Below are 18,193 nucleotides of genomic sequence, written 5' to 3' on the forward strand. Positions count from 1 at the left end.
TTTTTACAGAAAAAATGCATAAATCTCTTGTCTTGGGTGGATATGAGGGGTGGAAGCTTGATCATTTGAATATACTCCTGGGTTTCTACAAAGCTTAATGCTTAAAAGCTAAAGTAACCCTCTAAACTAGCAAAAGTGGATTCGGATGCGTCCTTAGTGCGCCAGTGTCGTGAGCTTCAGACCATGAGCTCAGATCGCTAAAGGTCCATAGTCCTTCAACCAACAAGACTTGCGAACATCCCGGGTAGGTAGTGAGCCGTGTTCTCAGCCGGAGTTGTTGGTGTGTGTGAAAATGCAGTGGGATGGGAATCATGAACCTCTTACACGTGAGAGGATCTGTAAACTGTCCCTTAGGAACATGCCAGGGCTTCTGTACCTTCACTTTATCACGGAGTATGAAGTGAAACAAGGAGCACAAGCACTGCGCTTACCATCAGTATACTTTTTCATTGTGTGTCTGAGCCATGTAACCCTTCACAGTTGGTGTGTGCATGGGAGCAGATGGCAAATTAGACAGCCTTGTGTGCATTTGCCTACCATAGAGCTGAAAGGGTGAAGAATGTGTCCTAGCAGGAAATAAGCATTTTGGGGTGGTACTCTGTGTATTTTTGACCGTAGGGATCAAGGTCTAAATGAGGTTTAGGGTATAACCCTAAACCCTAAAATCCAGCGGGAACTGGAAAGTCGCACACAGTCTTACGTCACCGCGGACTTAAGACCGCGATAGAAACGCAGACAGCAGGTCTCGGGGAAAACGGTTCCTGGGACAAATTGTTTTGGGTAATTTAGGTGGAAACGCTTGTCTGGCTATCACCAGATCAAGCACAATTTAAAGCTACCCTGTGTAACTTTTTTAGTTTATTCTTAGCTAAAAACACTTAGTTCTTTCAAAAATATATGTGCTCATTAATGTATATTTCCTTCTTTCAAGTAATAAAGTATTCTCGTAAGTTTATAATATGCCATTGAAAACACATACGGGTGAGGGGTTCGGATGCCGGTCGTCATGTTGCTCCTCCATCTTGAAAGTACATTAGCCAAAGAGGGACATACCCGTAAATTCAAGCTTCGCCTTTCGCGTTTTAACTCTCGATGGCACCGTGTTGAATGTGAAGAGGGGGATTGCCATGTTAATCTTGGACAGAACTATTATTCACTGGATGGTCATATTCCTTTTCACCGCTAGATGGGGGAAAATATCACACAGTGTAGCTTTAAGATTGAACATTGGTCTGAGGAGTCTGCTCTGTATTTTCTACAGCACACGAGGTGTGATCAATGAGCATAGTTCTAATGACTGTACGCAATTGGATAGTCCTTCAACCAATCAGAGCACAAGAGGCGTGATCAATAGGCAACGACCCATCGCTTCTCAATCTGTTCATCATGTTAAACCTGCCAATAGCGTGCCAGGTGAATAAGCCAGTCTTTGATTGGTTCCTGCAAAAGTGTAACAGAAGCAGTAGAAATTAATGTCCAGGATTCCAGACTGAGTTGCCAGGCGAAATCAAATCTCCAGCAGATCAGGCTGGGTTTACCCAATCTATGGAAATGCTGCTTTAGTCATTTACCACAGGTCTCCACGGCTGAGGTTGCGGGATGGCCATTTGGACAGTGTGTTTGAGCACACGAACTTCTCAGCACAAGTAGCTGTCCGGTTGCAGAGAGCGGAACAATGGTAGGAACGATTTCCATGATGGCTGTAGACCGATACCAGAAACAAAACCACAGAATCAGCAGTGTGAGTAAAGGAGACCTCAGGCCATTTACTATAATAATCAGTTAATGTCATAGCAAACCTGCGGTCGGGTGCATTAGTGTCAAATGGCCCGAATACATCCACAGGCACCTCTGCCATGGTCCATCTGGCCCAGCACAGGCTGGAGAGGAGCAGGGTGTGACTTGACAGATTTGCCATTGAGCTGACACATGAGGCAGGAACAGTGTTGCCACAGTTACTTTGAAAAAGTAATCTGATTACTGATTACTGATTACTACTTTACAGATTACTTGATTTTAAAAGTAACTAAGTTAGATTACAAGTTACTTTATTAGTTACATTCAGCAGTTGCCGACAACACCCCTGCCTCCTCAAAATAGAAATGACGACCATTTTTGGCAACACACTTTATTGCATTTATGCCCGAGCCTTAATAATTAAAAGGAACAATGAGATGTGCTGTTGGAAACAACATGAGACCATGATAGCTTACGCCACTGTCAAGATATGGCTCGCGCAGGGTTAAAGAGTCCGTTTCTTCAGTGCAGCTGCTAGAGTTATAGCCTTTTTACAACCGGTTCCTTCATTCGTTTTCTCTGACCAGATATCTATCTGATTGCGAAATGACCAGGAGTAGGCCTAAATGCCTTCTGAGAGTCTTTCGTGACGTATTTAATTCCGATCACTCACACAAACCAATTCAGAAGGTGCATGAAAGCATTTCAAACTAAACCGGACAAATGTAAATGTATCTGGTTGTTTAAACCACATGTGTACATTTTACTCCTGGCAAATAATTAAAAAATAAATGTGTGAGAGCGTGTTATGTTGTAGTCAGATAGATATGATGGTGCTACTGCAACATCGCTGCAAATGAGTAAAGCAAGCCAACGCATATGGCCGTAAATGAAACTTTAAAATAAGTCACACAAAACACAATCATCTTCAATATAAATTAATGAGACTAAATGACCTTACCAGTGCTTAGGTCGCTCTCTCTCATATTGAGATCTTTGAATTTGAAATGGGCTGCTGAATAAAATGCTAGAATCTTTTGCTTTGATGTGAACTCCGTTAAATGAGCATATACCGCGGGAATTGAAGATCGGATTTATATTAATTTTGCTGAAGTCTAAGGTAGGCTATAAGACAACCTGCATGTACTTTTTTTTTGTTTAGATTGTGTAGCCCGTTTCGTTTTTTTGAGCGCCGTTGCGAGCAGTAGGCTAATCTATCAGCCTGCCTCAGCTCGTCAAAAATGCCTTTGTGGTGGTATAATAACTAGCCTACTTTGTTTTTAATGTCAAAGTAGTTATATTTCGTTTCATTGCTTTATTAAGTTCATTTAGAAAAATGTTTAGAGCAATTTTTTGTTTGTTAAATTAAAGTTTTATTTTTTTATGTGACGACCCAGTGAGTTAACCGCATGTTTAATAGCCTAGTCTCTCAATCCAACTCTTGAATTGTTTTGCCTATATAAACTTTAATTTAACAAACAAAAAATTGCTCTGAACATTTTTCTAAATTAGGTTAATAAAGAAACAAAATGAAAAATAACTACTTTGACATTAAAAACAAAACTGAACTATTTAAATGGCTGCAACAATGTAAAAAAAAAGAAGAAAAAAAAACACGGGCTCCAGCCCTCGGGCTGAGAATTTTGATAAGCTGTCGGTTTTTACTAAGGAAAATGACTAAAATAGTAACTCACAGTGACTTGGATAAGTAACTTTAATCTGATTACTGGTTTGGAAATAGTAACGCGTTAGATTACTCGTTACGAGCATCATGAACCTGAGCATCTGTCCCTGGCCACCAATAGAGAAGGCATTGTTTGGTCCTCACCTCTCCCTGATGTCCTTTGTGGACTATAGAGACCCGCACCACCTCAGATGTGTTCAGGAATGTCTGGCATCTCATGAGAATCGGTTTCTGACACACACACACACACACACACACACACACACACAATCAGAAAGCAACTGCTGTGACATCAGAAACGGTATTTCAAAGACAAGTGAGGACTTCTCATTTCACACACACACACACACACACACACACACACACGTGCTGCTTTCTGATGGCTCGTAATCCAAAGAGAGAGGGGGGGGGGTGAATTTCCTCTGTCCTTTGTGTCTCATGAAAGGGATTTGAGAATCATGTAATGGCCAGAGAATAGAGAATAGTCAGATGATCTGAACCTGATGTTATCTGTGCTCTACCTCACTGTTTCTCTCAGCACCTTCAGCTGAAATCCTGCTGGTGACGTGCAGATACACGAGCCTGCTCACTCTGTCGGACATCTTAAATCTAAGGTTTAGTAATAATAACACAGGGCTAACAAGACACAGGTGTGGGCAATCAATAACCACAAAAACAAAAGGGTAGTCAACTATACACAGGAAGTGAACACAGGAAGTGAACACAGGAAGTGAACACAGGAAGTGAACACGGGAAGAGAACACGGGAAGTGAACACAGGAAGTGAACACAGGAAGTGAACACAGGAAGTGAACACAGAAAATGAACACGGGAAGAGAACACGGGAAGTGAACACAAGAAGTGAACACAGGAAGTGAACACGGGAAGAGAACACGGGAAGTGAACACAGAAAGTGAACACAGGAAGTGAACACAGAAAGTGAACATGGGAAGAGAACACGGGAAGTGAACACAGGAAGTGAACACAGGAAGTGAACACAGGAAGTGAACACAGAAAGTGAACACGGGAAGAGAACACGGGAAGTGAACACAGGAAGTGAACACAGGAAGTGAACACAGAAAATGAACACGGGAAGAGAACACGGGAAGTGAACACAAGAAGTGAACACAGGAAGTGAACACGGGAAGAGAACACGGGAAGTGAACACAGAATGTGAACACAGGAAGTGAACACAGAAAGTGAACATGGGAAGTGAACACGGGAAGTGAACACAGGAAGTGAACACAGGAAGTGAACACAGGAAGTGAACATGGGAAGTGAACACGGGAAGTGAACACAGAATGTGAACACAGGAAGTGAACACAGAAAGTGAACATGGGAAGTGAACACGGGAAGTGAACACAGGAAGTGAACACAGGAAGTGAACACAGGAAGTGAACACAGGAAGTGAACACAGGAAGTGAACACGGGAAGTGAACACAGGAAGTGAACACAGGAAGTGAACACGGGAAGAGAACACGGGAAGTGAACACGGGGAACAATTGAAACAGAAAATGCACTTCAAAATAAAAGCCCTAGGACACTGAACATACAAAACAGGGTTTATTCCAATACTCACAGTATCCACAGTATCGGTACACTGTTACCTGCTGCGCTTTCTCACTCTCTCCTCTCTTCACTTGTGGGTTTAGTATTGTATTGACAACTCATGAATTAAATATTTGCCATTTTTTATTCAGCTTAATTGGACGTTGCAAAAACTATACAAGTTTTAGGGCTAGACGTATGAGAATATAAAGTCAAACTAAAAATGATTCAAACAGCAGATATAATGTTTCATTAGTGTGTGCAGGACACTATAGTTGAGGCGAGGATAGCGAAATTAAGTTAACTGTGACATATTATACCAAAACAATTCTTCACACAGTCAGTAAATATCAATAAAATTAATTTAAAAAATTCAGACACTTTAACCTGACCATGTTTTGCTAGGGTTTTTTTCTCCTTTTATTGCCAATGTGACCTTTGACACCACAGACTGAACAAAATGAAGCATTGCTTGGTCATTGGTTGACCTATCTTGGTATTATCTAAATTTAACAGCTGATTGGTTGATTGTAATCCATTGCATCCCTTTCTCTATCAAAGTTATCTGACATTCTCAAGATGAATTTGTTTTGACACAGTTTAACTCTTGAGTTCTTGTTATATGTTTTTGCCATTTTTTAAACTATAGCGAATAATCTGTGATAATGTGAGAGTTGTTGAAGGTGTGAGATGTGCGATCACCTGGATTAGACCTACCTATATTGGATATAAAGTGTTCTCAGGCACATTTGCTTTGTGTATTTCCCCGGAGTTAAATCAGGCTCATATAAATGTCAGGAAATGAATCCTGGCTGCATGTCATTATCCATGGATCACCGGATCGAGTCCAAACTTTAGTTTAAAATGATAATAGTTCATTTTTCTCCTGTTTTTGCAGTTTCCCCAATTCACTCCAGTCACGTAGCAGATCTTCTGCCACTCGGTCCGGCTGGGAAAGGGACGTCAATGCATGCCCTCTTTACTTAGTATGAAATATTCATTTTTACTGTGCAGTGTTATTATAATACTAATATATTACTGTATTCCAATCATAATAAGCAATCTATGATAGGTTCCAGTTGACAAGAAGATACAAAAGCAAAGTACTTTAGTTACTGTTCAAAGTTTTTGACATTACGTGGTACTGGAAATAGTATTGAATATTATAATTACAAAATACAAAGGTATTGTATCGTGAGTCGTGACAACACTATTCTGCTATCAGACTCTCAAAATAAACTCATCACACACAAGTGTCTGCACACCTTAAAGGTGCAGTGTGTAACTTTTAGCGGCATCTAGTGTTGAGGTTGTCCATCTCTCACCCCTCCCTTTTCAAGCACATAGAGAAGCTACGGTGGCCAAAACAGGACAAAAATGTGGTCGTCTGAGAGAGCAGAGAGTAACTAGAGCTCTGTAGAGAAGTTTGTCCATTTAGGGCTACCGTAGACACATGACGGCACAAAATGGCGGCTTCACTGTGAGGGGAGTGTTCACCTGCGGAGTGTAGATAGAAATGGCTCAATTTAAGGTGATGAAATCAAAACGGTTCATTATGTAAATACACCACTGAAAACATAAAATTATATTGCATTTCTGTCAATAGATCCTCATAAATACTACGCACCTTTAAGCTTATGAATATTCAATGAGGCGAGCATCTTTATGATTGGTTGTCTGGTGACAACATTCGCTGGTTTTAGCGCCAGGTTAAATGTAGAACTAAACCTCACAATTGTATTTCTTTCTCCTGGGCTATATTTGTTTAACCAGGAATTTAAAAAAGGAATAAAACTACCACATGAGTGTGTGTGAATCACAATGACTCTTATAAAACAATCTCGCTGTATTCTGAGATTGAGGGTGCGTTGGCCCTGACTGTGGTGTATGGTGTGTGTGTGTGTGTGTGTGTGTGTGTGTGTGTGTGTGTGTGTGTGTGTGTGTGTGTGTGTGTGTGTGTGTGTGTGTGTGTGTGTGTGTGTGTGTGTGTGTGTGTGTGTGTGTGTCTGTGTGTGTCTGTGTGTGTTAGTGAGGAGAGAGTTAATCTGGTTTATGTGTACTGAGGGCCAGATGGCACACACAGATTAAACTCCCTCCTGTTTATCCTGCACTTCTCAAGAGAAAGCCTCACATTAGATACATGTGACTTCTACAATGGCATTTCTGCAGGATCTGAGACACTACAGTATATGACACAAGTAGAGGGCTAGTGTTTTGTTTAAAACTCAACAGTCTATACTGTTATATTAAAATAAATTGCCATTAGGTTGACATTTAAGCTTCTCTTGTGAAAAAGAAGTGCACTTTTGAATGTGTACTTTAAGAGAGCACACTTTTGCATTTTAGACCGGTAACACTTTAGTTTGGGGAACACATATTCACTATTGACTATGACTTTTGCCTCAATAATCCCATAATGACTGCTTATTATTAGTTAGTAAGGTAGTTGATAATAAGCAACTAGTTTATTGTGAGAATTGAACCCTAAAATTAAGTGTTACCTTTATGTTGTTATATATTTTGTTGTGCTTTAAATAAGTGCACTTATTTTGGTGTGTAGACTACCATACTAAAGCACATGCAGAAATTATGATTTTAACTGTAGTGTGTTATTCAGTTAATATATATTTCAAATGTACTCAGTGGCACCTTCGTCATTATAAATCTGTACATACACAACATATAAGTTTCGATAGAAATGAAATTAAAGTATATTCTAGTTTACCATGAATGCTAAATTCATCATTACACTTTAGGCAATAGAAGTATTAATGAAATGACATATAAAGATGCACTTGAGTCTTACATCAGTGGGTCAAGCAAGCACTCCAATTAATTGTGTTTAATACAAATTTAAAATATAGCACATTTAATTGGCATTATTCATTTATTCTTTTGAAGTATATATTTTTTTTTTCACACAGGTTGTGAAAGCTATGATCAATACACACATGAGAGTATTAATACAGTATGTCAACTAAAATCTAAATGTGTGACCCTGGGGCACGTCATCAGTCCTGCGTCTCACGGGTATATTTGTGCAAAAGCCAACAATACATTGTATGGGTCAAAAATATCTATTTTTCTTTTATGTCAAAAATGATTAGGATATTAAGTAAAGATCATGTTTTATGGAGATATTTTGTAAATGTCCTACCGTAAATATATATAAAAATGTATTATTAGTAGTACTATGCATTGCTAAGGACTTCATTGGGACAACTTTAAAGATTTTCTCAATAATTCGATTATTTTTGTACCTCATTTTTTTCATATTTTCAAATAGTTGTCTCAAACAAATATTGTCCTTACAAACCATACATCAATGGAAAGCTTATTTATTCAGCTTTCATATGATGTACATATCTCACTTTTTAAAATGTGACCCTTGTGCCTGATTTTGTGGCCCAGGGTCACATATAAAGAGTTTTTGGTCTGAAGAAGTTGGAAAGCGCGGCAGGTCACAGCATCAGAAGAAGAGAGAAATCGAATGATCTGAAGCTGTGTAAGTGTGTGTTAGGAAGTGTCTGTAATGACAGTGGGCATCAGCTGCTCAGTGTTAAAGGTGTGTTTTTACTCATGTGTAAATGAAGGACCCAAACAGCACCTGTTGTGTGGAATAGTGTTAAACGTTAAGGACATTTGCTCTTAGTTTGATGGCGTTTGCTGTGTGTTTATCCACTTGCTGTTTGTCTTGAGCTGCTGGAATGTGTGAGGAGTTGACAGAGAAACACAAGAGCGTTTCAATTCCAGTGCTCTCGTCCCAGGAATGCTTTAGCTGCAGGAATGTGCCACAGAAAGGCCTTTTCTTTGCACAGTCTTTTCTTCACTCGCTTTCCTTTTATCCCTCAATCCGTGGGACGTTTCCTCCCCCGCTCCGCTCTGAAAGGTCACTCCTCCCTCTCTCTTGTCTGTGGCTCCGCCCCATTGCCCTCTGCCATCTGATTGGTCAGTGGCGAGCAGCCCCTCCCACTTCTCCTTGAGCAGTCCTGTGTCCCAGCACCCCACCCTCCTTTCCCGTCTGTGGCAAGCTCTCCGCTTGTATCTTTCTCTCATCGTATGCAAAGACCAGAGACATCAAGGTGGTGAGACATCTCGTGAGAGAGAGAGAGAGAGAGAGAGAGAGAGAGAGAGAGAGAGAGAGAGAGAGAGAGAGAGAGAGACGCTCCCATCTTGGTTGTTGGTTGGGTGGGACTCTGGCGTTTCTCCTGTGGCCGCTGCGGATCGGAGGATGCAGTGAGAGATGGTGCACCAGGACAGCTGCTCCTATCAGGTAGGATCAGATGTTTAGGAAAGGAGATCTCTTTAGTGTCTCCCATGTTTCTCCTAGAATCGGATCAGAGCTTAAGATGCTGAATCTCGCATGCGTCTCCTTCTCAACGTTGTCCCAGACTGTGCTCAGATTGATTCCTCATCAAAGGATCCGAGTCCTTTCAAAGCTCTGTACTCTTACTGGGTTCATTTGGGTCTGTTCTCATAGCCGTTCACTTTAGGAGAAACCTCCGAGTCCAAGTTGAGATCGTATGACACTCTTGTTATCTTCTGGGAGCTGAGGCTTTCATTGTGGATTAGTAAGATCTCGGTCAGATATGAAATCAGTACACGACAGTCAGATTGTAAGTCTGTGCGCCATAAGAGTGTGTATGAATGTGTTCAGGTGATTGTGTGTAGTCGTTATGTGTATGAGTGTGTGTGTGTGTATTTCATAACCTCAAGAGAAGCAGCCCACTTTATTCAGTAATGCATTAAACACACACTCATCACTGCCATCATTAAATCACTTTCATCATTCATTAATGGTTTTCTATAATGACCCTTTTTACAAGATACGTCTCTGATGTCTCCAGAATGTGTATGTGAAATTTTACACGGATAATTTTTTATTGCATGAGGGTGAGCGAAAGCAAGCCGTTTTTGTGTGTGTCCCTTTAAATGCAAATGAGCTACTGCTCCCTGCCCTTTCAGGAAGAGGGCGGAGCTTCAAGAACTCATGTTAGCAGCTCCGATTACCTCACACACACACACACACACACACACACACACACACACTGAAAATGACAGAAACTGTTCAGCCTTTTATGATCAGACCGGAGTCGGACAATGATAGAGAGACTCAAGAAGAAGAGACGACCTGTAGAATGAGACAGGACGTTTCTGAATGATCAGATGATGAATTTATGAGTTAACTATCTTCAGTCATCGATTAGCATATTCTGTCATGATAATCTATAAACTTTTGTGAGATTAGCCAGAGAATATCTGCATGTGAAGAGAGAAAAAAGGGTAGTTTAGTTTAATTACGGTTATAATATCTGCTGATGAAGAGAGAACAGGGACAGTTTAGTTTAATTACGGTTATAATATCTGCCGATGAAGAGAGAACAGGGATAGTTTAGTTTAATTACGGTTATAATATCTACAGATGAAGAGAGAACAGGGATAGTTTAGTTTAATTACGGTTATAATATCTGCTGATGAAGAGAGAACAGGGATAGTTTAGTTTAATTACGGTTATAATATCTGCCGATGAAGAGAGAACAGGGATAGTTTAGTTTAATTACGGTTATAATATCTGCTGATGAAGAGAGAACAGGGATAGTTTAGTTTATTTACGGTTATAATATCTGCTGATGAAGAGAGAACAGGGATAGTTTAGTTTAATTACGGTTATAATATCTGCTGATGACGAGAGAACAGGGATAGTTTAGTTTAATTACGGTTATAATATCTGCTGATGAAGAGAGAACAGGGATAGTTTAGTTTAATTACGGTTATAATATCTGCTGATGAAGAGAGAACAGGGATAGTTTAGTTTAATTACGGTTATAATATCTGCAGCTGAAGAGAGAACAGGGATAGTTTAGTTTAATTACGGTTATAATATCTGCAGATGAAGAGAGAACAGGGATCGTTTAGTTTAATTACGGTTATAATATCTGCCGATGAAGAGAGAACAGGGATCGTTTAGTTTAATTACGGTTATAATATCTGCTGATGAAGAGAGAACAGGGATAGTTTAGTTTAATTACGGTTATAATATCTGCTGATGAAGAGAGAACAGGGATAGTTTAGTTTAATTACGGTTATAATATCTGCTGATGAAGAGAGAACAGGGATAGTTTAGTTTAATTACGGTTATAATATCTGCTGATGAACAGAGAACAGGGATAGTTTAGTTTAATTACGGTTATAATATCTGCAGATGAAGAGAGAACAGGGATAGTTTAGTTTAATTACGGTTATAATATCTGCTGATGAAGAGAGAACAGGGATAGTTTAGTTTAATTACGGTTATAATATCTGCTGATGAAGAGAGAACAGGGATAGTTTAGTTTAATTATGGTTATAATATCTGCAGCTGAAGAGAGAACAGGGATAGTTTAGTTTAATTACGGTTATAATATCTGCAGATGAAGAGAGAACAGGGATAGTTTAGTTTAATTACGGTTATAATATCTGCAGATGAAGAGAGAACAGGGATAGTTTAGTTTAATTACGGTTATAATATCTGCAGCTGAAGAGAGAACAGGGATAGTTTAGTTTAATTACTGTTATAATATCTGCTGATGAAGAGAGAACAGGGATAGTTTAGTTTAATTACGGTTATAATATCTGCTGATGAAGAGAGAACAGGGATAGTTTAGTTTAATTACTGTTATAATATCTGCTGATGAAGAGAGAACAGGGATAGTTTAGTTTAATTACGGTTATAATATCTGCTGATGAAGAGAGAACAGGGATAGTTTAGTTTAATTACGGTTATAATATCTGCTGATGAAGAGAGAACAGGGATAGTTTAGTTTAATTACGGTTATAATATCTGCTGATGAAGAGAGAACAGGGATAGTTTAGTTTAATTACGGTTATAATATCTGCTGATGAAGAGAGAACAGGGATAGTTTAGTTTAATTACGGTTATAATATCTGCAGCTGAAGAGAGAACAGGGATAGTTTAGTTTAATTACTGTTATAATATCTGCTGATGAAGAGAGAACAGGGATAGTTTAGTTTAATTACGGTTATAATATCTGCTGATGAAGAGAGAACAGGGATAGTTTAGTTTAATTACGGTTATAATATCTGCAGCTGAAGAGAGAACAGGGATAGTTTAGTTTAATTACGGTTATAATATCTGCAGCTGAAGAGAGAACAGGGATAGTTTAGTTTAATTACGGTTATAATATCTGCCGATGAAGAGAGAACAGAGATAGTTTAGTTTAATTACGGTTATAATATCTGCTGATGAAGAGAGAACAGAGATCGTTTAGTTTAATTACGGTTATAATATCTGCTGATGAAGAGAGAACAGGGATAGTTTAGTTTAATTACGGTTATAATATCTGCTGATGAAGAGAGAACAGGGATAGTTTAGTTTAATTACGGTTATAATATCTGCAGATGAAGAGAGAACAGGGATAGTTTAGTTTAATTACGGTTATAATATCTGCAGCTGAAGAGAGAACAGGGATAGTTTAGTTTAATTACTGTTATAATATCTGCTGATGAAGAGAGAACAGGGATAGTTTAGTTTAATTACGGTTATAATATCTGCAGCTGAAGAGAGAACAGGGATAGTTTAGTTTAATTACGGTTATAATATCTGCCGATGAAGAGAGAACAGGGATAGTTTAGTTTAATTACGGTTATAATATCTGCTGATGAAGAGAGAACAGGGATAGTTTAGTTTAATTACGGTTATAATATCTGCTGATGAAGAGAGAACAGGGATAGTTTAGTTTAATTACGGTTATAATATCTGCTGATGACGAGAGAACAGGGATAGTTTAGTTTAATTACGGTTATAATATCTGCTGATGACGAGAGAACAGGGATAGTTTAGTTTAATTACGGTTATAATATCTGCTGATGAAGAGAGAGCAGGGATCGTTTAGTTTAATTACGGTTATAATATCTGCTGATGAAGAGAGAACAGGGATAGTTTAATTTAATTACGGTTATAATATCTGCTGATGAAGAGAGAACAGGGATAGTTTAGTTTAATTACGGTTATAATATCTGCTGATGAAGAGAGAACAGGGATAGTTTAGTTTAATTACGGTTATAATATCTGCTGATGAAGAGAGAACAGGGATAGTTTAGTTTAATTACGGTTATAATATCTGCTGATGAAGAGAGAACAGGGATAGTTTAGTTTAATTACAGTTATAATATCTGCTGATGAAGAGAGAACAGGGATAGTTTAGTTTAATTGCGGTTATAATATCTGCTGATGAAGAGAGAACAGGGATAGTTTAGTTTAATTACGGTTATAATATCTGCTGATGACGAGAGAACAGGGATAGTTTAGTTTAATTACGGTTATAATATCTGCTGATGACGAGAGAACAGGGATAGTTTAGTTTAATTACGGTTATAATATCTGCTGATGAAGAGAGAACAGGGATAGTTTAGTTTAATTACGGTTATAATATCTGCTGATGAAGAGAGAACAGGGATAGTTTAGTTTAATTACGGTTATAATATCTGCAGCTGAAGAGAGAACAGGGATAGTTTAGTTTAATTACGGTTATAATATCTGCCGATGAAGAGAGAACAGGGATAGTTTAGTTTAATTACGGTTATAATATCTGCTGATGAAGAGAGAACAGGGATAGTTTAGTTTAATTACGGTTATAATATCTGCTGATGAAGAGAGAACAGGGATAGTTTATTTTAATTACGGTTATAATATCTGCTGATGACGAGAGAACAGGGATAGTTTAGTTTAATTACGGTTATAATATCTGCTGATGACGAGAGAACAGGGATAGTTTAGTTTAATTACGGTTATAATATCTGCTGATGAAGAGAGAGCAGGGATCGTTTAGTTTAATTACGGTTATAATATCTGCTGATGAAGAGAGAACAGGGATAGTTTAATTTAATTACGGCTATAATATCTGCTGATGAAGAGAGAACAGGGATAGTTTAATTTAATTACGGCTATAATATCTGCTGATGAAGAGAGAACAGGGATAGTTTAGTTTAATTACGGTTATAATATCTGCTGATGAAGAGAGAACAGGGATAGTTTAGTTTAATTACGGTTATAATATCTGCCGATGAAGGGAGAACAGGGATAGTTTAGTTTAATTACGGCTATAATATCTGCTGATGAAGAGAGAACAGGGATAGTTTAGTTTAATTACGGTTATAATATCTGCTGATGAAGAGAGAACAGGGATAGTTTAGTTTAATTACGGTTATAATATCTGCTGATGAAGAGAGAACAGGGATAGTTTAGTTTAATTACGGTTATAATATCTGCTGATGACGAGAGAACAGGGATAGTTTAGTTTAATTACGGTTATAATATCTGCTGATGACGAGAGAGCAGGGATAGTTTAGTTTAATTACGGTTATAATATCTGCTGATGAAGAGAGAGCAGGGATCGTTTAGTTTAATTACGGTTATAATATCTGCTGATGAAGAGAGAACAGGGATAGTTTAGTTTAATTACGGTTATAATATCTGCTGATGAAGAGAGAACAGGGATAGTTTAGTTTAATTACGGTTATAATATCTGCCGATGAAGAGAGAACAGGGATAGTTTAGTTTAATTACTGTTATAATATCTGCTGATGAAGAGAGAACAGGGATAGTTTAGTTTAATTACGGTTATAATATCTGCTGATGAAGAGAGAACAGGGATAGTTTAGTTTAATTACGGTTATAATATCTGCCGATGAAGAGAGAACAGGGATAGTTTAGTTTAATTACGGTTATAATATCTGCTGATGAAGAGAGAACAGGGATAGTTTAGTTTAATTACGGTTATAACTTATGTTATTATCTCGCTTTATGACATGCTATTGCATTTGTGTTCATACTGTATCAATAAATGTGAAAGACGGACGACAGCTTGAGCGACTCCCAAATGTGCTCGACTACAGCAACTCTTCCTCTTCTCAACATGTTCCCGGGGGCGGGGTTATGCAAATTAGGGTTAGTGATGTCACTGACCCATGAAGAAGCTCGTTGTAGTCTATACCAGCCGTTTGTTGTAGTTCTTAAAAAGTGATTTATGTGAAAGAAAATATCTCCCTTTGCTTTGAACTGTGAGCGTCGTAACTTTGCAGATGTTGATTATGCTCAAACAGCAAAACTACACACTCACTAAAGTTAAACAAGTCTAATCATAATCAACCAGCGCTTTAAAGCCATCAGATATGTGAGCTGCTGCTGTATTGTGGATATAGACTCATTATCCGGGCATTTTATGATCAGTGTTGTTCTGCTGTCTGCTCTGATTACAGATTTATTCTTTCGTTATCTTTCATAAATCTTTCTTTTAAAGATCTGAGATGATGAGGGCTGATTGGACGACTCGTGTTCAGGCTCTCAGACTCATTTTACTGCCCAGTGTTTGTTTGAACCCAGAAAACGCTTGCATTTATATTCTTTTAATAAAGTTTGTGTGCATTTATCTGATGGCAAAGAGAGGGACTGAAAACCACAGAGAGACGTGTTACAAGATTCGTTTCCACAGGAAACCGAAGTTTAGACACATTTATTTTAGGAAAGAACAACCCTAGGCTGCTTTAGAGTTCGAGAGTGAGAGACTGTGTCAAATAAAGACATTTATTTAAATGAATAGTTTACTTTATAATTGACAGTTATACTTTTATTCTGCAAAGAGGCATTCATTTGTTTAAAAGTGACAGTAAAGACTTTTATAATGTTACGAAATACTCTACTCTTGAACTTGAAAACTTGATTTTAACAAAAATATGACATTAATAATAATCATAAATGAATGTGTGTTGATCATCAGATCCTCATATGAGAATGATTAGTGAAGGATTGTGTGATGCTGAAGACTGGAGTAATGATGATAAATTCAGCTTTATCACAGGAATAAATCACACTTTACTATACACTTACACAGAGAACAGCTGATTTACTTTCTTTTCTAGAGGAATATTTCAGTTTTTTATCAAATAAATGCAACCCTGCATTAAATATAGTATTTCCCCTGTAACATTCAGGGCCCAAACATTTAGACTTTAACATGTTTTGAAAGTAATGTCTCGCTTTAGGGTTATAGTTTTTAACAGTCGGCACTTCTACAGCTGCAGCACTAGAAGTGTAGTGTGTTGGGTTGGGAGTAATAGATTTGCAAACCAGAATTTTTAGGTTTTAAATCTTTACTGATAGGATAGTAGAGATAACACAGGCCGGACTCAAATCTGTGGCCCATAAGCTCTCGACTCCGACAGGAAAGAAACAGGAATGACAAACAGTACAGAAATGAGAGGGAGAACAGTGTGCAGATATATGACAGAATAACAGCATGAGCTGAAGACACGGGGCGCAGGTGAGGAGCAGTGTGTGTGTGTGTGTGTGTGTGTGTGTGTGTGTGTGTGTGTGTGTGTGTGTGTGTGTGTGTGTGTGTGTGTGTGTGTGTTGGGGACAGGGCCCAATCCTCCAGGGGCCCCTTGATTAGGCTGGTATCCAGGCAACCGCCCGCTCGGAGACGACTGGTGCCGGCCTGTCTGTGTCTCTGCCTGAACACACACACATTATTTACACCTCACTGTGCCCAGCACAGCCTCACACTCACACACACACACACACACACTCTCTCTCTCTCTCTCTCTCTCTCTCTCTCTCTCTCTCTCTCTCTCTCTCTCTCTCTCTCTCTCTCTCCCTCTCTCTCTCTCTCTTTATTATTAACTCACACATAATGATGAGGATTTATCGTTCTGTATCTGTCTGTGGGTGTGGGTGGGTGTGTGTGTGTGTGCGTGTGTGTGTGTGTGTGGGTGGGTGTGTGTGTGTATGTGGATGAAAAATGAATGAATTTATTCACAAAATTGTTTGCAAACTATATTTCCTTTGTGTAATGTGTCTGTATTATTTTGCTGTGTTTCTTACATGATATTGAGGGTGTGTCTCATCAATATGGATATGGACCTTTTTTAAAATGAAGAAATCCATTTATGCTCACACTTTAGATTGGGATCATATATTCACTATTGACTATGACGTTTGCCTCAAGAATCTCCTAATGACTGCTTATTTATAGCTAGTTTAAGGTTAAGTGTAGGCATTGGTAGGATCAAGGGATGTAGAATATGATCATGCCGAATATGGCATTAATATGTGCTGTATAAGCACTAATACACAGCCAATATCAGTAATATACATGATAATAAGCAACTAGTTTATAGTGAGAAATGAACCCTAATCTGAAGTGTTACCGATCATTAAATACAGAATTAACTCTGTGTTTAAGAATGAATACAGAAATACACAAGTCAAAGAAAAAAGCCTGCAATAAATGATTTCAGAAAAGACCATTTAGGTCAAATCATTTCCTGAGTGCGTTTGGTGAAGATTGAGAGGTTTATTTAGGCTGGTGTGTTTGATCTGATGTGATGTGATCTCTGGCTGTGTGTCAGTGTATGAGTGTGTGAGCAGAGACACACAATAGAGCGAGAGCGGGGAAAGCTTTCACCTTCTCTGCGAAACAAAAAAAATGAGTCATGAATGCAGTCCGCGCAGTCGATCAGTAACAGTGTTGCTTTGAAAAGTAATGCATTACAATATTGAGTTACTCTTTTAAAAATGTAACTAATTACGTTACTTGGTTACTTATTAAAGGGTTAGTTCACCCAAAAATGAAAATGATTTGATTAATTACTCCCCCTCATGTTGTTGGACACCCGTCAGACCTTCGTTCATCTTCAGAACACAAATGAAGATTGGCATTGGCATTCAGTCCATTCCCACTCACAAGACCCATAAAGGCCCTAAACACATCGACACACAGCCCATCTCACTACAGCGGCTGCACAACAATTTTACAATGCGACGAAAATAGTTATTGTGCGTGCAAAAATCAAAATAACGACTTTATCCACCAAGTTATTGACGTGAACTCGACGCATGCGCGAGAATGTGATGCAGATCCGCTGTTCATGACCCGGCAGAGGATCGCCTGAGCTCACGGCCGAGACCTACACAGAAGACAATAACTTGGCGGATAAAGTCATTATTTTTATTTTTTATTTTTGGGCACAAAAACTATTCTCATCGCTTTTTAAAGTGATTGTCCAGCCGCTGTAGTGAGATGGGCTGTGTGTCGATGTGTTTAGGGCCTTTATGGGTCTTGTGAGTGGGAATGGACTGAATGCCAATGGAGGCCGATCTGAAGCCTTTCTCAGCTTTACACTAAAATATCTTCATTTGTGTTCTGAAGATGAACGAAGGTCTGACGGG

The 18,193-nt window shown here is 38.6% G+C and overlaps 1 protein-coding gene across 4 annotated transcripts in view; it reads left to right on the top strand.

Moving 5' to 3' along the window:
* Positions 1–18,193, top strand: part of schip1 (schwannomin interacting protein 1) — a 393,923-nt gene that overhangs the window by 330,692 nt on the left and 45,038 nt on the right. Inside the window, exons 1-2 of one of the 4 annotated variants that reach the window (XM_067449922.1) lie at positions 8,958–9,067; positions 9,112–9,241. The exons of 2 other annotated variants lie outside the window; for them this stretch is intronic. In XM_067449922.1, the coding sequence (XP_067306023.1) occupies positions 9,212–9,241 (30 nt within the window). In that variant the 5' untranslated portion in view covers positions 8,958–9,067; positions 9,112–9,211. Of the gene's footprint in view, positions 1–8,957; positions 9,242–18,193 lie in introns of those variants that run through there. One more of the 4 variants, XM_067449921.1, reaches the window with a different exon arrangement.

This window comes from Pseudorasbora parva, chromosome 8, assembly GCF_024679245.1.
Source record: "Pseudorasbora parva isolate DD20220531a chromosome 8, ASM2467924v1, whole genome shotgun sequence".
Classification (NCBI taxonomy): domain Eukaryota; kingdom Metazoa; phylum Chordata; class Actinopteri; order Cypriniformes; family Gobionidae; genus Pseudorasbora; species Pseudorasbora parva.